Here is a 21,330-nt window from a genome sequence, read left to right as displayed (position 1 = left end):
TGGTAAGGGGAGTGAGATATTTCTGTCCTTTTGGTGCTGAAAGGTAGCAAACGCAGGAGGCACATGGAATCGTCCCAGCTAAGAAACACCTTGCTATGCACTGCTGTAGTGGAGTTGTCCTCATGTGCAGGATTTCCCTGGGTGCATGTCCCTTTCTGTGGGCTCGAGACTGCTGGGGACACCTATGCTAGCCCCGTCCGGGTTGGAGGGTGACGGAGGAGGAAGCCGAGGGTCACTGAGCGTGACCTGGTACTCCTGGTATTCTGGAGAGGCAGGGAGAACCCCAGCACAGCCCGGGAAGCATCCTTTCCATCTGCCCGCGGCGGACTATGCTCTGCGCCCAACCAAGCCGTGAGACGTTCCAAGGGAGAAGGGTGAGTGCGGTGTGACTCGTAATTTTTGTTTTATTGCAATCACGTTATTCTACGGCCTTTGGGAGGGGCTGGCTGGAGGCGGGCAGGCGAACGTCCTCCGCCTCATTCCCCATTCGCCCGGGGGGACGGAGTTTCCAGAGCCTCCCCTCCCTCCGTCCTGTCGCTGGGCTCCCCCGTGGTGGCGGTTCCCCGCGCTTCGCCCCCGCCGGAGCGAGGGCGGGCGGGGCGATCGCCGCGGTTACACCCTCACCGAGCGCCTCTGCACGGCGCGGGGCTGCACCGGGAGCGGGGAGCGAGCACCGGCCGCGCCAGGAGCAGCACCGCCGCCTCTCCCCCGACAACAACCTGCACGGGCGAGAATAAAACCCCTCACTCCACACCGGGAAGGGAGGGAAGGAGGGCAGGCGGCCGGTTTAGACCGAGGCGCTTTCCTCCGCCCCGCTTTTCCCCTTTTTCTTCCTTCCCCAGAAGTGAAGGACAGCCCGTCCGCGGCTTTCCCTGCAGCCCCGCCTGCGCCTGTCGGGGGCCGCGCCTGCCCCGAGCGCGCCCGGCCGCACCGTGGGGTCCCGGGCGCCGCTCGCCGGGGCAGAGGGGCAGGATGGCGGCGCCGGCCGGCTGGGTGCTGTGCCTGTGCCTGTGCCTGGGCTGGAGCTGCCTGTGCCTGCCGCCGGCCGACGCGCTGCGGCCGTGCCGGGTCGGGCTGCGGCGCCGGGCGGCGCCGGGGGACGTGCGGGACGGCAGCGCCCGGGCGGCCGCAGGTGACGACGGCCCGGGGCAGCGGCGGCACGGGCGGCTGCCGGCGGCGGACAGGGTCGCGGAGCACATGCTGCGGCTCTACGAGCAGTACCGGGGGACCCGGCACCCGCCGGTAGGGCCACCGCTCCCCCGGGGCAACACGGTGCGCGGCTTCCGCCCGCTGCCGACAGGTGAGTTCGCGCCGCGGCCGGGCGAGGAGGGGGGGCCCGGCAGGGCAGGGCTTGGCTCCTGACGGGCAGCGCTCGGCCACGGGGCAGCCCCACGCCTCGGCCGGGGCCGTGCCGTGTCCCCAGACGTCGCGTCAGAGCATCGCAGGGGTAGTGCCCGGGGAGCTCGGTGGAGGGAAGAGGACGTGAAAGGATTAAAGTATCGCTTCCTGCGAGGACTGTTGTGTATTTTAAGATATTCTATTTACGTTGTGTCACTTTAATTATTACCTTGCTGCTTCAGCTCTGCATGTAGCATCGCTGCCGAGTACAGTGTGAGGGAGGTGGAGTTATTAACATATCGTCTCCACAGTCTCCCGTTAGTGGTGTTTTGCATGTGTAGCTTCTGTTGAACCAAGGGCCTGGTTTGGTGATACTTCAGACTATCTGCAGCGTTCTAACGTTGAGAAGTGGAGATAGTACTGGCAATTAGAGGCAGTGACAGAAGAGTTCAGTCGGAGCGTGATTTGAGCATGGTAAATACTGCATCTTGGCATCTTTGGCAGTGGCGCTTAGATATCTCTGTGATTACAGACTGACGTGCCCAGATAGATTGGCAAAAAGGTAAAATCATTTTTCATAACGGGGGAGGGGGATGTTTAACATATCAGCATTCCAAAAGAGCTGTGTCCTAGCCAAAAGGGAAGATCTCACTGTCTTGATGCTCTTGGTGCTCCATTTGTGCATCTGAGCTCTGCAAGGGCTAAATGGAACTGCCAGAACCCAAAAGTGACCATTGCTGGGATGTCCTTCCCAAATCCACTGCATGCCAAAACCTTGTACTGTGTATGACAACTGTAATGCCACACACGCAGCCCCATCTGCCAGTCCTTTACTTTGCATTACACCAGTGGACTGATGCAGCAGATTTTTCATGAACAAGCATCTATCAGTAAAACCGAGAGTTGTCTGGGAATTTTAGTGACCTGCCTTGATTCCTTCCTCTCCTTTGAAAGAGAGCTGGGTGCCAGGCTTCCTTTACGTTTCTTTGTGGGTCATTACTTCTGCTTTTTCAAAGGCAACAATGTCTTTCCTAAAGTAGCTCTGCAGAGAGATCAAATACCATGAGGCACTGAGTGGCTTTGGTGTCTTAGGGTTCAGCCCTGCAAGTGCTGTCCATCACATGGTCCTGCAAGTATTTCTGTCCACAGAACCGGCTTTAGAGGTATAAATACTCTGAGTTTGGAGGATGGAGACCTGGGACTCCCCGGCTGCTGCTCCTACAGAGGAACTTCCTCTTGCCTTCCTAACATGACTTGTACTCTCACTTGACATTGGGTGCCAGCAGTCCTATAAACACACTGCTCGCTAATGCCCTTCCTCTTCATCTGATACTTCTACAGATCAACAGCCAGAGCAATAAACTGATTATAAGTTTTTTGACACTTTAATAAGTATTTCTGCAACAGATTTAACTGTTGGTTGTCTTTCTCTTGCCATAGGCAGCAGCAACTCGTTTTGTGTGGTTACTGATGGCAGAAAAGCACATTTCCAGAAAACCCTTAGATCAGATGTTCATCAGGATGGTGGGTGGAGCGGAAAGGCTTTCTCTGGTTTCTGACTCCTTCCTTGTGCCTGACTGCCTGGCCAGCCCTGCGATGAAAATGGTGCATTCACCTTATTCCCCTTTTGAGGTGCTTTGTCTCCAGATCCTCTGCCTTGATTGTTGCACCCCTTGGCTCCGAATTTAGTCTCTCATGGGCTTCCCCCAGTCCTTAGTGGGACTGCATCAGTTAATTGAATACATCGTGTTACTGTTACTCCTTTATGTTTTACCATCTCTGTTACTAACTCCCTCAGGACTCAGGTTTTTGTCTGCCATGAGCAGGAGCTCCCCAAGAATCTGGGGATTCCCCAGCATCTATAGCAAGAGGCTTTGAAGCAAATCTTCAGTGGTTTCATTTGCAGTTTAACGTTGCAATTTAAGCTGATATTTTCAGGAGAGAAACTTTCTTTTCTGCAACAGCGCTCTCAAATGTGGCTGTGAAACCCCTCCAGGGCTCCTGGTTCTTATGTGGCACAGGGGAAAGGCCTTTCCTGGATTTCCCAGGTAACTCACCGTACAAGTGTTTGAGACCTTGGAAAATAGATGTTGTATGATGAGACCAAGAGTTTGTAGGATTTGTTTGAAAGTCATCCTGTTTCTGATCAAAGAACAGTGGTGTCACATGTGGCAGCTGCAGCCTTGTAACCAATAGCCAACAAAAAACAAGTAAGACTGGTTAATCAAATCAAGCATCCTAAAAACTTAAATGCAAGTTGCTCTTTCTGTGGCTCAGTCCTCCAAGGGGATGGGATGAGAGCTGCAGCGCAGTGCAGCACCTCTGAAGTTTCCATCCCACATTACCCTGAAATCTCTTGTGCACCAGATTTCGTGACTAGGCTGGAGTATCAAAGGTTGCTTGTTTGGCCTCAGGGTTTTGGCCTTTGGTTTTGATGAATGTTTAGACGATCATTTATTCTGGCAAATTTGTTTTTCATTAATCCTGCTCAATTATCTCATAGCAGAACTGTTCAGTTTGAATCACTCAAAAAAGGAATCTTGGCTGCCTGTGACAAAGCTGAAAAGAAACCCCAGACTCCAAATCCAAGCGGAGTGAAGTAACGATGTACCCCTTTCAGAGGGCATTTAGTTTCATTGCAGCGTTCTCTCTCCTGGACTTAACTGCTCTAATTTGTTTCTGTGTTTTTGAGTCCAGAGATGCTCTAATTTGTTTCTGTGTGTTTGAGTCCAGAGAGGCTCTAATTTGTTTCTGTGTGTTTGAGTCCTGTGATTTCTGTGTCAGCTCTTGTCATTGTTGCAAGGATGACAGAAACAGCCCTTGTGTTGCTCTGGGCAGGGCTTTTCCAGTCCTTCACCTGCAGGTGCCACAGCAGTGAGTGGTTTTCATCCCTTGTGACTCTAAAGGACACGTAGGAGGAAGGGTCAGACGATATGTGAGTTAGAGCTGAAGGCTTGGGTGATTTTGGCAAGGGAACTCTGAATCTGCGGGTCCGTCTGTGCAGCAGTGTCTACGCTCAGCCGTTCTTTTCTCCTGAGAGTGACCTGACCTCCGGTTGACAGAAATCTGCTTACTTCAGCACTTCCCTTGGAGGTAAGCTGATTCTCTGTCCAGGCTGAGGAGGAAAGGCACAGCATGAAAAAATAAAAGAGAGAAAGAGAGTGGAAAGATAAAAGCCTCAAAAGCAGACTAGGCTTGCTTCTGAAAGCATTTTTAATTTGAGCATTGCTTAAGGAGCGTGTCTTGCAAATGAGTCATTTAAAAAACTTGACTTGAGTTGGAAGGTCCCGCTAATGATGTTATAGCAAGAGAAATTACTTTAAACTCTTTTTTATTGACTGAATTTCTAGTAATTTCAGGTATTACACCTGCCCCTAGGCCAATTCTTGTGGTTTTACAGCTATGTTCTCCTCCCTTTCTAAAGGCCTTTCTTTGCTTTGTTGTGGTGTGAAGTGCCCACGGAGACCAGGGAAACAAAGCACTGCACAGGGCAAGCAGCACCTCAGGAGTTGCCATCAGCCTGCAGAAACCAGTCTGGGCCAAATGCTGGCCCCTCTGAGTGCCAGTAACATCAGGGGTCTTTTGCAACGAGAGCCTTAAAAACATTCAGTCAGGAGACAGAGTGTGGGGTTTTGAGATTTGTTTTTTGTTTCAACTTTTTTTTTGGCCGGGTTTTTCGTTGTTTTAGGGTTTTTTGTTGTACCTCTATAAATAAAGTGCAAGCAGAAGCATCCTGGTAGTTTTTAGGCAGGAGGAACTTGAAAAATATTAAACTATGATTTGGGCAGACAGGCCCAAATCTGCAAACTTCCTCTGAGGCAAATGGGCAGGATCTACAGGCTCAGCCTCTCAGGACCAGACCCAGAATTTGAATTTTCTGGCTTCTGTCACGACCTGTCTCGCAGTGGTGTTGTGCGTGTGGGTGGCCTGTGCTCACAGTGCCCAGCCAGTCACAGTTTCTAGAGCACGTTGCTTCAGCACGAAGAGCTCTGGTCTCAAAGGCTGTGCACGATTTGGTTTTCACACAACCAGCCTGCTGCCACCAGCTGAAGTGGAATGAATCGCAGCTATGAGGGGGAATGTGCTCAGCTCTTTCTGTGCCCAGATTTGTGTACTCTGTGCATGCACCCCCTTAGCTTGCTTGGCTTGTGCTAGCTTCCAGTTAGATGTTGTGTTTAGTTGTCACCCTGCTGTGGTCTTTCTGCTTAAAATGTATAGAAGACAGTTCCTGTGACCACTGTGCAGCACACTTACGATATGCAGTGTGCAGATTTGTGGTTTTCATATCATGAAATCCACGTGTAAGTTAGGTCCTTAGCATGCACCACTGCTGCTTCTAGAAAAGTTCTTTATTTGAGCAGCTGATGGCTTTAATCAGAGTGGTGCACTTGCTGCTGTTTTATGTCCAGTTGCTAGCTCATGTGACCTTACTTGCTTTGCTAAAGGAATTAGTAAAACTAGTTTGGCACCAGGTCCGATGCTCTTTGAAAACAGAGAACCACATCCTAGATCTTTCTCTTACGCAGTACACTAGTTGGTAACTGGGAAGCAGCAGTTGAGTAAGAGCGAAGGTGAGAGAAAAGAGAAAATCTGGCTTCCAGATTTGTGTTCCTGTTTGGGAACTTGTTCCTATTTCCAGCTCTGAGTGAACTTTTGTAGCTGGGCTGTGAACCCCTGAAAACAAAGTTTTACAGTGGAAACACTGATAAGTTCTTAATTGTGCCCTAACACAAGGGCACCACTTTAATATCTTTAATATCTTTAATATCTTTTAAATGATGGCTCGTGGTGACTGTATAACTAAATAGTCCTCGTTACTGCATCCTTTTTCACCCATGGGATAGATTTGGCAGTCCCTAAAAATGTCAGGGCATCCTCTATAAAGATAAATACGCCACGTGGTAACAGACTCCTTCCAGGTTATTGATGCCTTGAAGTGCCCCTTGTGATGTGAATCTGTTCACGCTGCCCACGTTTGTCTCCACAGACGCACTGCACTTCCTTAAAAATACCTTTTTAATGCCAGTCACAGGCTGTCCTTGCAGCTGTGGGTTGGTGCAGGGAGGTGAGGAAGCACGGGCTGTGCCCCTGAACGTCCAGCAGGTACACGTTTCAGCTGCAGTGCCGTGAGCTGAGTTTGAGTTGTCAGTATATAATGTGGCATCTCTGGTACTCCACTCTGGGGAGTGCCAGCACACACGCAGAGTAAGGCATTCGTGCTTTAGGCCTGGAGAGACTTGTACCTTTCGTCTCGCCCCCTCCTAGAGAGCCCTGTTGTCACTTGTGCAGGAGACTGGGAAGTGATGTCCTGAGACAAGCTTTACCACGGTGCTGCTGGGCTCTGAGCTTCATTTGGATAAGGTTTCATTTTGGATAAGGCACAGGTGAACACAGAGTTGCCTATGGGCCACGGAGGTCAACAAACCGGTCGCCTTTCTGTGCAACGGCACGTAGTTGCCAGATGCTATTCTCTGTGAATACGAACACTGGCACATCCTCCTCGGCTCGTGGCTGCTGCTCCAATGCGCGACGCTGTGGAAGCGAGTCGTGCTAACGGCGCAGTCGAGCTGTGTCCTACCTATTGCCATTCAAAAGAGCTCTGTCACACAGAGCTTGGTCTCGAAAACTCCTCATCAGGCTGGCAGCAATATCGAGGTGGAGGGGAGCAGAGATTGCTGCTAAAATCTGGCCTCATGATGTGTAGAAGGTAGCAGTGTATAGCTCTGTAGCACGTACTTTTTTCTTTGCTTGTTTCTTCTTAAATCTTATCCTGCAGAAAGATTTCCGGCAGAGTCTGTCCTCAGAGCTCAAGGGCAAAGTTTCATTGAAATGAAAGGAAATCTTTCTGAGGAGAAGGTGCATTTGTAGCTATTTTAAAGATGAATCTTCCTTGCATGCCTGTCATTTTTAAGCCTGGGGAACACTTATTTCACATTCACATCTGGGAGTCAGGTATCCGTGTCGCACAAGGGACCTATTCGACACTATATTCCCAAGTTGTGATGCAAACCCAGGTCATGCAGTTGGGTTTCTTGAGGTGTAAGCCGTTGAATCCATGGATGTCTGTGCTGACCACTAGATGATTTTGCTGATAAGAAGAGCTGAGAACTCGGAGCCGCTGGAGCTTGGAGGTCTTTTTGTAGGAAAATAGCACCATCTACTGGAAGTGTTTTCTCTTGGCATGGGATTTTAACCAGAACTGTGGATTCCTTGCCATCTAGAATTTCTTTATAAACAAAAGCAGCTTGTTTTGTTTTGGGCTACAGTGTTCCAGGCAGGATTTGTTAAGTGGAATTCTTACTAAAAATTAAAATCCAAACTTGTCAGTCAACTTAACAGCAATGATTTAAATAATAACTTCCTTAACAGGTGCTTACGGGACACCATAAATTCTGCTTTCTAAGACTGATGTACTCAGTGCTCTGCCAAATTATTTATTAACCTTATTCCATTAGTGATTATAAATAAAGCAGAGGTCAGGTCCTCATGTGTGCTTAGCACAAGTGTAACCGACAGCCAGTTTTGGTTTGAGGAATTAAAAGCAGGATCGAATTGGAAGGAAATCTAGTTCTCCGGGCATAAATAATAGCTGGAAATTGGATGGGTTTGGGACATCAGCTTTCAGCTCTTGGGAACTTACCTCTGTGCTCTGCCATCAGGTTGGGCTGAATGTGTAAACAAGGGTGTCTTCTGTAAATGATTTGGCCTTGACACTGTTTTGACCCTGTTTCACTGAGGAAAATGTATGCTGTTTTTTCCATAATTCTGTGAAGCAGTGCATCTGACATGTTGGGGAGAAGGGTTCTGTCTTTCTTGTGGGACGGGTTCCTGCTTTTTTAATGTATCAGTTGAAATATTCCTGACAAAGAAATGTTTAGGAGAGGAGGCTGCTTGGATTGTGGGGTGGGAATGGGGCAGCACGGGGGAAATACATTGGACTTTCCCTACGGCTGATGCCATTCGGGTTGTCACACAGAATGTTAACCAGAATATGATGTTGTCAAAGTCTTTGGCAGTACTAGAAAATCATGTTTTCACTTGATTGTGCAGGGACTTCCCCCGGTATTTTGAGGGTGAGAATGGTGAGACTGTTCATCCCTAGTCCATGGGCATCTCTGTGCTTGTCATTCCTTGGAAAACAAACAACTAAACACCCCCCTCCCCCTCCCTCCCAAGATACTGGAAGAGAGAAGCTCTCTTGCAAAATTCTGTAAACTGTAAGGTCTTTCCAGTCTCTGGAGAGGGCTTTGACACACTGTGGTGTCAAAAAAGCATTTCCTTTTACATCCCCTTGTTTTTCTAATGCATTGGGTTGTTTCCAGCCCTTTGAGGGGCTGCAGAATGTCCCTTAGCTATACCATATTTGACTTTCGCACGCAGCCTGGTTTTACAGCTTAACATTTGGATCTATATTTCTCTCGCTCTGAAGGATGGATGTACCTGCAGCCCAATCAGGACATTTTAAAACAAAAATTAAATCTTCGCCCCCTTCTGCTGCACTCTGCAGGGGTTAAAGGAGCCCCCTATCTGTTTCCCAGGCCAGCCTGTCTCAGGAGCCTGTCCCTGGGTCTGGGCACGATGTCTGCTGTCCCCCCATCCCTCCTAGTTGGTACGAGCACATCCCAGCTCTGAAGAAGGGTTGTCCTTGGCTTGTCTATTTCTGCACAGAGGCGAGGGGGTGTGCCACCCCCAACACCCCACAAACCTGATTTTCGGTTGACTTTCTTTTGGTTATCGGGGATGCTCAAGTACTGTCTGCCTGCCTTCAGCTGTATTAGTAAATACCCTCTAGGTCTGGCATGAAAATGGAAGAAGTGTCCTAGGTGGAATGATTTCATGTACCCTGTGTAATTGATTATTCTCAAGGGAAACTTCAGGCGCGATTAGTGTCTGATCTGGCCAAAAGGCTGTCAGATCAGCCCATGTGTCTTCTCGATTACTTCTTTAAATGTCCATATTCTTATCTAAGCATTTATTTTTCTAGGGAGGCCTGAAGACCAGGAAATGTACGTTTTTAACTTGACATCGCTCACAGAGTCTGAAAACGTCTTGTCGGCTTCAGTGTATTATTATATTGGTGATCTACTGCGTGTCAAGTGGAACTGTTCGCAGTCCAGTGGCTGCTCTCGTCACAGGCATAGGAGACCTGACATTCAGATATGTCTTTCGGTTTGGGCCTTTCCTTCTGTTGGGAACCAGACTCGGAGCCTGGGACATTTCCTAATAAATGTCTCCACTGCTTACCCGGACATCCTTTCTTGGCAATGGAAGGATATCACTCGGCTCCTGCATGAAGCAAAGCAAAACAACGAACTGCTAATCAGCGTCAAAATGGCTCTGTCTGGCCATCACCCCTGGGAAAGGGCATCTTCTTGCTGTGAACCCTACATCCTGATTTATGCCAATGATTCTGCTATCTCAGAGCCCGAGAGTGTCATCTCAACTTTGCGAGGACATCGTCATCCTCTGGCAAGAGTCTTTCCCAAGCCAGAAAGCCATGTGAGGAGCAGCCTTGGGAAGCACCGGAGGAAACGTTCTGCAAACATCCTGTTGCCACTGCAGAATAACGAGCTGCCGGGAGCCGAGTACTGGTACAGCAAGAAGGAGAGAGGGGAAGACAGAAAACCTTATAAAACCTTCCAACCGCCGTTAGCAGAGAGGGCCAAGAGTAAGAAAAAACAAAGGAAGAATCATCCTCAGAAGAGCCAGACTCTCCAGTTCGATGAGCAAACGCTGAAGAAGGCGAGGAGGAAGCAGTGGAATGAACCAAGGTATTGTGCCCGGCGCTATCTCAAGGTGGATTTTGCAGACATCGGCTGGAGCGAGTGGATTATTTCCCCTAAGTCCTTTGACGCCTATTACTGCTCAGGGGAATGCCAATTTCCTATTCCAAAGGTACGGTCTTTATGGATTCTTTCTCACTATCTCTTACTGTAAACTGTGCATTTTCTTTCCTGTGTCAGTAAAGGCAGCCAGTCCCATTATGTGTTTGGGTCTAGTACCTGAGTGATATCTTTGTCTCGTGCTGCAAGTGGCAGTGGTTAGAACATCTAGTAAAAAGACAGGCTTGCAAAGGCAATTAAAAAATATGATGTGGTATTAGTTTTTTGTCCAGAACCCAAATTGCCATAAAGCATTTCCTGAATAGTGCTCATGATGTGTGAACTTGTTATTAACCTGTTTAATGAACATAATACAGGCCAGATCCGGAAAATCGCGTATCAGCCAGCAGTTGTGCCCCGAAGGAGCCTGTGGTGCCAGACACACACTGTGTTAGTCAATCGGCACAGCACCCTCCAGGAAAAGCATGTGCCTCGTGAGGCAGGGCTGTCACAAGGGCAGGGAGCTCTGTGCAGCTGCAGGAATGGTTGGGATGCTCGTAAACAGAAGAGTCTGTGAAAGACTGAGGGGATCCAAAAGCAATGGGTGGCCCGCTGACTTTCAAAATGTCCTCTGGTTTGTATGGGCTTGCATGTGAGTAACAGGAAGGGCTGATGTGCTCCTAGGCCTGTGACCTAGGCAGATGAACTCGGCTCCAAATGTCCTATGCCGTTCTTAGCAGTGTGGACCCCCTTGAGGCTATCAAAATTTGAGAGTAAGATGTGGTTTTCAAGGCTGACCTAAAATGAGGGGTGTGCATGAGTAACACCTGCAGGAAACTTCAGTAAAGGCAGCGCTCTTGGACTTACTGCAGCATCGCATTCCAGACTCCTTATTCCTGCCACAGTGAAGCCTGAGCAGTTAGTTCCAAAATATGTGTGGTATTTCAGGGGCTTAAGGAACCAAGGGACGAAGAACTGTGCCAAAGGGGATGGAGCCCAGAGAAAGCAGCTGAGGAAGACAGAAGCCTCTCCTTGAAGCCTGCAATGGCAGGCTGTAAAGTTTCAAATCCAGCGAAAAAAATGAAAGGGAATGGGAAGAGATAGAGTTATTACCTTGGAATACATTGCATCATTCCTTTTACTTTGTTACTGGGAACTGTGCTCCATCAAACCAGTAAGTCAGTGTGCAGATTAGAAATGTTAATGGTGCCAGACCTGGACTGCTTATACTCTAACTTTAAGGGGCCTGCTGTATGCCTCTGGGTAAGACTGGGTTCACATTTCCAGTTGCAGTGTTAGTTGTAAAAATGTGATTAAAGGATCACAGCAGTGGAGCATTGCAGCCATTTCAACACTGCGGAGCTGTGTGTGGCAAAGAGATCGGGATCGGTGAAAGAGGAGTGCGCTGATCCCCGCTGTGAGATGGGTTCCCTGAAGGCCAGTGGTAGCTTTCAGCCCATTGTTGAAATTCAAGTTGTTTGTTTCCTGCACTTTTTTAATTGCAAAGAACAAAATGACCTTGTTTTCCAAAGAGAATGGAAAGCTAAATTACATACAGGGGTGTCTTCTAGAGCTGTGTGTTGTTCTTGAGTGATGCGTAATGCCTGCTGCTACTACTAAGGCCATGTCTGCAAAGTGATACTGTGGCCATCAGACACTCACAGACTGATCTATGCCAGTACGTATATAATGTTCCCTGGCTGAGGGCAAGCTCCTGGAGTTGACAAGCTGTTGGGTAACTAAGAACAGGTGTGCCTCCCATTTCTCACCTCCAGATTTTCTGGCTTTACACGTTCCCTGGTTCCAGGAACTGGTTTGACTATGTCAAACGCACACGTGTTGGGCATGTGCCATGGTGCAGAGCATGTGGGCCAGGCAGATGCTCTCATGGTCAGGAATGACAGCTTGTAACTGCTGTCACATGCCCTGCTCATAACCCAGCTGTAATGACATTCCTGCAGGGCAACCAGTTTCCTGAGAGCACGGGAACTTAGCGGGTGCAGCCTGACCGCAGCTGGACTTGCTCACAGATTTGGCGGTTTGGAGGCAGCTCGGCATTTTTTTTCTACCACTGCTCCCCTCCTAAAAGCAAACCTCTGTCTGCCTTCCGTGACCATGTGCTGGATGGAGCGTAGGCAGCCTGCAGGTAGTGGCCCAACTTGCCCCGCCTTGTGCAGGGCATTCTGGCACTTCAGTACTCCCAAGGGGATTTGGGTTTCCCTAGAAGCACACGCCTCTGGATTTTGCTTCAGTCCCAGTTAAATTCCTGCCAGCTGAAGCAGAGTTGTCCCAAAGCTGGTTGTCCTCCAAGGTGCATCTGAAGAGCTGGGGCAGCATGCGCAGCACAGGGCTCGTGTCAGTACGGAAGATGTTCCGTGTTGGATGAGAGCTGTGTCAAACAGAGACGCTTCTCTTTGAACAGAACGTGTCCAGGCTGTTCCTACTGACGACTGAGGCCATGCTTGAAATCCGTTCAGTGGTGCTTTGCTTGAAGTGGGTTCAGCGCAGTTCAGCATTTTGGCTGTACATATTCCATATTGGAAGGAGAGGATTTATGATGTTACATGGCATATTCAGAGACCTGATTTTAATTCCAGTACTACTGCCTACACGAAATAGGGTCTCACTAGGTGTTGTACCTTTTGGCATGTGATCAGCAGGCTTGGGACATCATTTGGGCTCCTAGTTGTTTTTGTGGAGAACGCTGCACTGCAGCTGAGTAGGGAAAGATACCTGGGTGCTACTGGAGCTTTCACGTCCTTTTGCAGGCAGAAATGATACAAAAATTGGAACTGTATGATAATCTAAGACATGTTTTTAAAACCCTGGGGGCTACTGAATTCAAGAACAAACCAGCAGAAGTATATTTCTTGAGATCAGCTGCCAAATGGAGACTTACTACTAAATGTGTTAACATGTTATGCAAATGATATGGCGAGGTGGAATCTCAGAGTTATTCCTGTGCTTTTTGCTTGCAAGGTCACTGAGACTTGGTCCTCAGGTTGGTACATATCTAACCTTGGGACTGATTTTCTTCCCAGAAACAAATCGCCTCTTGTCGCAGCAAAACTGCAAATTGCTCATTTGACCCAAATGACCTTGTTCCCTCTATTTCACAGTGGCATGTGATGGAGCAGCACAGGGAACTGTTTTGATATCCAGGTTCTGTGTGTAAGAACAGCTCTAAAAAGCAAACCAAAAGTCTTTGGCTGAAAGCTGCATCTTGTGCATTTTTCATGCCCCCCTATCTTTTGTACAGGTACCTGGATCTGGAAGGGTTTACTGGTTCAGAGGTACAGCTTGGTATTTTGCACTTCTATATGTTTTTATGTTTTTGAGCATCCTAATGTATTCTAGTGTTTTGATCAAATAGTTTTCACCAGTCAGATTTGCTTTTTGTTCAAAGCAAAGCCAAGTGTGTTCCTTTTTACATCAGTATAACTCCGTGAACTTTGTCATTTGGAGTTTGTCCTTTGGAGGAAAATGGCGCCTTAGTTATGAGGTACAACTGACTTTGGGGCTCGGTTCCTCAGCAGTGCCACGACTACAAATGGATACTACAGATGAGAAGGCATTAGCATGGAAGGCAAAAGAGCCGAGCCTGGCACAAGTGCTAGCTGGAACAGTTGGCATCGTGGCCTGAGGCGCTTCCGTTCTCTCCTTTCCATGGATTTTGTCCACTTTTGTTTTTTCCTGACGCGCTTATGTTCCATCAGTCAGACTTTTCAGCCCATGTGTTAGATTTCTTTGGCTCCCCCACCGACTCAGCCTGCTGGACAGCCTCCCTCCCGGCCTGATGAGCTGTATGACTGAATTGCAGCCCATGCGTAACTGAAATTGCACAGGAGAGACCACCTTGACCTATAGGTATTCCTTGGGCAGGCAGATCCCACAGGGAGCACAAGGTCCTGTCACAGCAGCTGGAGCTGAACGTGGCAGAGGGACAATGTCATCCGGGGGTGTTAGGATCCAATTATTAAAAGATGCCTGTGCCCGAATTAAGGATGCAAACGAGACCACATGCCAAGGTCAATGGTACGGATTTTATTTAACAGCAAACATGAGGTAGAGAGAGAGACAATGAGACAGATTAAGTAAAAAGATAAAGGTATCGCCAGCACATGGATTCTAACAGCGTCCTGCCGCTCCTTCTTCTGGTCTTCTCGATGGTGAGGGTCCCAGAGTCCTGGTTCTAGGGTACCACTTTTCTACAGTCCAAGTCCCTGTTATTTACGGGGCGTCTCAGATGTTCCCACTACTTGGCATGGCAAATTGTTTTCTTTCCCACAGTTTGCACGGTGGAATTTTGTCCAGTGTGCTTATTTCAAACTTCAGCTTCGTTTAGGTCTGGAATGAACGCTTTCCTTTCTCACAGTGTTCCACTGTGGGAATCTTTGTTCAGGTGCATTACCCAGATCTGCCTTACCAGGCCAGGCTCCTGTTGTTGCCATCTGCTCTTACCAGGAGTTCCTGTGGTGGCTTATTTTATGGGAATTTCCCTTTTTGACAGTGTTTTAAGATAATTCATTGCTTCCTTTAAGTCCTGACAGGGGCCCAAAAGAAACCAGCCCAGTTTCACATTCCTTGCGGCTGGCTCCAGGCAACTGTGGTGGCAACTGGCAAGGGTGGAGGAGCAGACATGTTACAGGTGATGGGTCTCCACAGGGCCCTTCTTTGAGAGAGCAATTTTGTAGAGTAACTGAGTCCATGGGAATGTGGGTGCAGTAACATGTTCTGCCGTATCTCTCTTGTAGGCCTTGAAGCCATCCAACCACGCCACCATCCAGAGCATAGTGAGAGCCGTTGGAGTTGTTCCTGGCATTCCTGAGCCTTGCTGTGTTCCTGACAAAATGTCTTCTCTTAGTATCTTGTTCTTTGATGAAAACAAAAATGTGGTTCTGAAGGTGTACCCCAACATGACAGTGGAGTCCTGTGCATGCAGATAACACCCTGTGAGGCTTTCTACGATGCTGAGGTGAACACCTGCTGTTTGGGGAAGGGGGGTGGGTGAGGCTCTCATCATACCTATATTTTGTTTGCACTGCCAATGCGTTTCCTTAGGACAAAAAAGACAATGTAAACAAATCCAGACAGTGAGGATGGAAATGGAATGGGTTCCAAGGGGAGAGAATACGAACTTCATTTGTCTGTCAATTTGACCAACACGCAAGTCTTGGGAATGGGACCTGACCGTTTCTGTTGAAATGGAGAGATGAAGGAGGAATTTGCAGATTTTCAAGACTGCCAGAAGGACATAGTGTACTGTTTCTATACAAGATTTTGGAAGCGGCATGAACTGTTAATTCTTATCTCTCTCCTTATGGTGACTCATGGAGGGGGGGGTTAGAGATGTAATGTTCTTCATTTTAAAGCTAAGCTTCTTGCCTTAGGTTATTGTGCAGCAAGGAGGCACAGTAAATCTGGCATCCTAAAAGCCTAAAAGGTAATCCAGCTTAGACATACATCTCCCTTGGTACGACATGCCAACTCACCTCATCTCTCTACTCGTTTTCATGGACTTCTTCTTTGTAATTCAGCTTTTTGGAGCTCAGTGCCCTCCGTCGTAAGAACACAAGCCATGACTGCTGAGTTCATATCTGTGATTTCTCAAAAGCACAGACTTTTCTGTTCTGGACAACTTCTCCTACAGTGGCAGCTTAACAGGCCAGGGGTATGAAAGTATCACCCTCAGAGAAGTGTCTGAGTGACTTGTTCCTGACAAGTATTCTAGAATGTCGTTGCAAATAATCTCTGGATTTTCTACCTGAAAGGAGGTTGTTGCCAGGTAGGGATCAGCCTCTTCTCCCAGGTAACAAGCAACAGGACAAGAAGTCATAGCCTCAGGCTGCACCAGAGCAGGTTCAGTCTGTACATCATGAAGAATTTCTTCATGGAAAGGCTGGTCTGGCATTAGAAGGGGCTGCCCGGGCAGTGGTGGAGTCACCATCTCTGGAGGTGTTCAAGAAGTGACTGGATGTGGCACTCAGTGCTCTGGTCTAGTTGACAAGGTGGTGACTGGTTTTTCCCTAGTTTGGGGACACTGAACTCATCAGGAGCAGTGTCAGTCCTGCCTGCTGAGCAGCCTCGGGGCCACCAGTGGCTGTGCTCCGCAGCAGGGCTGGCCCCAAAGTTTGGCACCCTCAACTCTGAGGAGAGACTGGGCGGTGTGCAGAAGACTGGTGGTTTGATTAATGCCCTATTATTGCTTGTAAAAGCAGCATTTTCACGTGATTTCTGGTGAAAGATTTATCTCTATATAGGCTGTCAATTTAAAAAAAAAGGAAATCACTGTCCAAAGGAAAAGTTATTTCATGTGTGGAAAGAAAGTTTTATGGATGCTTTTTATTTATTTTATATGTCCTCCTAATGTATCCTTCCTTATCTCAGCACTCTTTCAACAGTGCAGTTTTCTTTGTCAGTGCAAAGATGAAGTAGCCAGACCATAGTGGAGTTCCAAGGACAGGTGCAACCATGTTGTGAAGGGCGTGCTTCACTACTTCTGGATAAGCTTGCCTGACCTGTATTTTTTCCCTTCAGTAATGGGAAACTTTTGTTGGGAACTCTGTAGAAAATAAAAAATCAAATTGCTTTTTCAAAGAAAATTCTTCTTTTTCTGTGTGGTATTCATATCTTTCAGAGAACATCTTCCCTGCACTCAGCACTCTGTAACTGTGTCCTGTGTCCAGTGCTCATTCCCAAGGCCCCTTTGCAGAGTTTGTCCCTACAGACAGAGGCGCACAGAGGCCGGGGTGTGTGTGCTGTTAGTTTGAGGTGGGTCTGTGAGCACATATTCTGATCCCAGTAAAGCCATGTCCTAAAGCTTCATGGGCTGATCTCCCTGCAGCACCGTCGTAGGGTAGGGCTGAGACATCTGGCACTGACTGGATCGCAGGTGGAGTGGATCCTGAGCGGGAGACGAGGCAACATCCACATACGGGTGAGGTGAGTGGGGAGTGAGGGGAGTTCCCTTTTTGTAGGGAGCTTCTGCAGGGTAGCGGCTGATTCCAGGGAGTCTCTGAAGCAGTGATGGTGAGAGCATCTTGCAGCAGCTGGAGGAAGCCCCTGGGTGCATCTGGAGATGGCTCATGGCTCAAGGAAGGGGCCGAGGGACGAGCCGTGTGCCAGGAAGCAGCGCAGGAGAGAGGAGCAGTGCACGTGAACAGGTGGGGGAGTGGGGGAGTACAGAGAAGATGCAGCTTGGACTGGAGGAAGAGCTTGGAGGTTTCTTTTACTGATATGAACATGCAAAGCAGGGAGCGAGGTAGGTTATAAGCACTATAGCTGCTCGGGCAGGTGAGCCAGGACTTAGGGAAGGGACTACCTTTCCCGAGCACCAAAAGTTCCAATTAATTGCCTCTCTCAGGAGCAGTCGAGAGGAGTTTCTACTTTGGGGCCGGGCTACAAAGGAAGGCACCTGAAACTGCTGTGGGAAGCTTACTGCTGTAACCAGACAGTGGTTTACACTGAGTTTTTAGCTACTAAACCCACTGAGTTTTGTTTCCTCTGTGCACAAACCCTGCTGGTACTCGTTAACCTGACTTGCTAAGTTGTGCATTGCTGATAAACCCTCGCCTCTTTCCCTTTTCCTAGAGGGGTGATTGGTCTTGCCTTGGAAGCAAGAGAATGTCCCGGGGTGTGTGCTTTTGCCATTTTTTCCCCCCAGCTTATCTTTGAGCCTTACTTGGTGCTGTGTGTGATTATTGTCAGCACTGGGGGAAGGGCATAACTTGCCATAATACAGACCTGTCTCTTTCTCTGTGCAAAAGGACGTGTTTTAGCAAGTGTGACGTTGCCCGGTGCCACCTGCAGAGCTCTCTGGCTGCCTGAGCCCTCTTTTCCTTTTGCTTTTCTTTTGTGGCTGTAATTGGCACCTGGATAATTTTAGAAGAGCTGTTAAGTTCTTTACCTGTGTAAATGTGCTGGTAATACCAGGGAGGGAAATGCTTGAAGCAGTAGGGATAACTTGGCTATGAGCAGAATTCCTGAAGGAAGAACAACAGTAAGAGGAAGCAAATAGCAAGTGTCCAAGAACTTGACTGTTTTGAACACATCAGAGTTTTATTACCACATGTTGTTTGGCACAGTGTGGTGAGTGGATGGTTTTGGGGAACAGATTTGGAGGAAATTTAGTGTTATTTTTTTCTTTGTGGCAGTGAATACATTTGATAAGCTGTGGGGTTCTGTGATTCAGTTGTTCTAAATTACGTAATTCTCTCAGTGAGCAATTGGAGTTGTTATACAGGGATTTTCCTGTCAACTAATTGTTTCTTAATTTCTTTTAAAGCTCTCCTACAAACTCTCCACCAGTGTGCTTCGCTGCAGTTGCTGTGGGGGCTGGAGTGAGAAGCAGCTGGAGGTGTTTGCTCTCTGCTCGGTCCCCGCCTTCTCCTCAGTTCCCTGGGACTCCAGGTAATCACAGCTCACCTTGGCTTTTCCAGGGCCCTTGCTGAAGGGTTTCTAAGTGTGGCTCTGAGATTTTTCTGGAGCTGGAATTGATTGCTGTTTCAGAGCACTCCTCACTGGGCAGTCTGTGTTTTAACACTTCCCAGGGCAGGATAATTGCAGCAGAAGAAAGCCAGGGCAGCCCAGAGACTGGCCTAGGCAGGCCCAGGCCTCTGGCAAGGCCAGGGCTTGCTGCTTGATGTTGCTTATGCCCGGTGCCAGTCCCGAACTGTCTACTCAGGGCTTGTTCCTCACCATTCAGCTGCAAATGAGAGGGGAGCCAGAGGCAGAAAATGCCCCTGCTGCTGGGGCTGCAGTGTCTGCGGTACCTGGGGGCTGGGCAGGACTTGGCCCTGCTGCCTGTATGGGATCCCAGAGGTCACCCCCCTGCGTGCTGTGCTGCACAACAGGGGCTGGGCTTGCCTGCTGGGTGAGCCTGGGGGAGGCCGTGGTGGGGCTGAGGGGCTGCTGCTCTCTGGGGGTCTCTGGGTTTGCCTTGGAATCCCAAAGCCTCTGCCTGCATGGAGGGAGACAAAGGTGACTCTAAATTGGTTTCTTGTTAAGTGTTTTGGTGCTGAGTGAACGCTTTTGGCTTGTTCTGTGTCCATTCCCAGCCTCAGTCAGGGCTTCCCATGGAAGGCTGCTGCTGCTGCTGCTGCTGCCAGGAGAGAGAAATCCTTTGGGAAGCTGGGATACAAACAGCAACTCTGTGACTTGCTCAGCTTGTCCTAGGTAAGAGCAGGCTTTAGGGAAGAAAGGCCTGTAGCAAGTACCGGGAAGAGAAGGGTGAAAGCCAAGAGCCTTTGGCTTCCCCAGTGCACTTAATTGTCTTGTTCTCCTCTCTTTCAGCACAGGGCAAATCACTGACTTGGGTCCAGCTCTGCCAATGCCTTGGGGTGTGAGCAGCCAAAGGTAAGAGGCTCCAGCCCTGCTGGCCATGCTGGGGTCTCCTGGTCCTGCCAGTCTGGGGTTCCCGGGCACTCCCTGTGAAATGGTACCATGACAATAATTTTGTACTGGAAGGGGAAGGGAGCTGTCTGTGAGAGTTCAACTGTCCATGACAAAAGCTTTCTACTTTCTCAGTTAGTAAGGTCTTCGAATGTCTTGCAGTGTGTAGGAATGCCTGGCTTCTAAAACTCACCAACTGAGTCACAGAGGCTTCTTTGCCAAGCTGTTTTCAGGCAGCCAAATTAGCCCCCAGCAGGGACTCTGAGCCTGCTCTCCTGGTGTGCCCAGGGATCTCTGGGCCTTCACGCCGGCACCGAGATGTTCTCGGGAAGGCCCTCAGATCCCCGGAGCAGTCTGGGACACGGGCAAGATCCCCCTGCATTTCAGGGGAAGATTGGGCCCCCCTGGAGGGACAGTGCTGTTGCTGCCCCCCGGGCTTGGGGACTCAGAGGACTCGAGCGCGCACCGAAATTGTTCTTCGGGGAGCTCCTCCGAGTGCCCCAAGCTGGGGAGCTCAAAGCAAGGTCTTTGGAATGGATTCAGGCATTCCTGAGAGTATCAGAGGTGTAGCTGTCCATCCTGGCCATGCAGCTCTGGAATGGACTGTAACTGGGTTATAAAACTGGTGCTCCAACAGCAAAAGGAGTGTGGGATTGGAATTAAGGAATGAGTGGTGATGGTACCGTTGGCTGTTTTCTCTTGAATGCAGTTGTGAGAGCTGCAGGAGTGCAAGGTGTGGGTTCCAGTCCCCAACCATTTGGTTTGCACATGTGTAAGTCAGACACAGGTCCAACTTCCTGAGTCCTTATCACAACAGAGGGAGAATAAAGGGATGGCACTGGGAAGGTTTGTGGCGTGACAGGGGTTAAACTGGATGAACAGTGAGTAATTCCTCACAATGTCTGTTTGCAAGCTCCCCTAAACCTTTGCTAGGAAGGGATTGGTTGGACAAGTTGAGGCAGAAATGAAATTGGAAAATGGGGCGGTTGAAATTGTAGTTTCTGAAATTAACTGTGTGAGAGCAGCAGCTCTTTTTGTGCAGGAAACCACTCCTGTCAGCAGCACCGTCCCGACTGAAGCGGCAGATGGAATTGTTCCTGTGGTGTGGGACAGTGGAAAACAGTTGTGGCCTATGAAGGGCCAGGTTGGACACTTGTCAAACAGTAGCAGACGTGACTCTCCAGGAAGCCCAATATAAATATGAGAAGCAAAGTGTTCAAGTAAACCAGTGCATGCTGTGACTGCAGAGGCAGGGATAGGTTGGGATCCCAAAAACTGACGTGGAGATGCTTGGGACTGAGCTGCTTTAGAGCGTGGTTCAGAGGGTGAAGTGTTTGCTGAAGCACAGCCAATAACAGGAGGGAAAGTGGAAGGTGACCCCGATGGTTATCCCGTCAGGCCTGGTGTGGTGGAGGATTTTACTCAGCCTGAACTTGCTGGTGTTATGGACAGGTTTAAAAGCAAAGGCCAGACAGTCTGTGATCTCCTGGGCAGTTGGGCTGCATGACCTGGGAGCCTCTGGGATCAGATTGGACTGGGCAGACAGGGAGCAGTTTGTCCCGTGGAGCTGGGCTGGGTTTGTTCAGGATGCCTTCGGAGGCAGGGCTGGAGAGGCTCCTTTGTTGGCTGTAGTGGTGGAAGGTTGTCCCAGGAGGACTGGAGCCCTTCAACCTCCTGCTCCCCCCGTGAGCCCCGACGGGACCGTGCACTTGGCAATGGAGGGCCCCCCATTGCTGAGTCAGCGGTTCCGGGGGCTGGCAGGGATGGGATCAGGAGGCCG

General features: G+C 49.2%; 1 protein-coding gene across 6 annotated transcripts in view; it reads left to right on the top strand.

The window, feature by feature from the left end:
* Window positions 1–21,330, top strand: part of BMP3 (bone morphogenetic protein 3) — a 90,960-nt gene that overhangs the window by 67,509 nt on the left and 2,121 nt on the right. Inside the window, exons 1-5 of one of the 6 annotated variants that reach the window (XM_050332834.1) lie at window positions 746–1,300; window positions 9,323–10,233; window positions 18,445–18,569; window positions 19,223–19,334; window positions 19,452–19,596. In XM_050332834.1, the coding sequence (XP_050188791.1) occupies window positions 973–1,300; window positions 9,323–10,233; window positions 18,445–18,569; window positions 19,223–19,334 (1,476 nt within the window). In that variant the 5' untranslated portion in view covers window positions 746–972 and the 3' untranslated portion in view covers window positions 19,452–19,596. Of the gene's footprint in view, window positions 1–745; window positions 1,301–9,322; window positions 10,234–14,914; window positions 17,103–18,444; window positions 18,570–19,222; window positions 19,335–19,451; window positions 19,597–21,330 lie in introns of those variants that run through there. The other 5 variants (XM_050332839.1, XM_050332837.1, XM_050332836.1 and 2 more) reach the window with 5 other exon arrangements.

The sequence above is a fragment of the Myiozetetes cayanensis genome, unplaced genomic scaffold (genome assembly GCF_022539395.1).
Source record: "Myiozetetes cayanensis isolate MyiCay16 unplaced genomic scaffold, myiCay2020 scf5-8, whole genome shotgun sequence".
In the NCBI taxonomy this organism is placed as follows: domain Eukaryota; kingdom Metazoa; phylum Chordata; class Aves; order Passeriformes; family Tyrannidae; genus Myiozetetes; species Myiozetetes cayanensis.
This window is presented reverse-complemented; position numbering and strand designations above follow the sequence as displayed.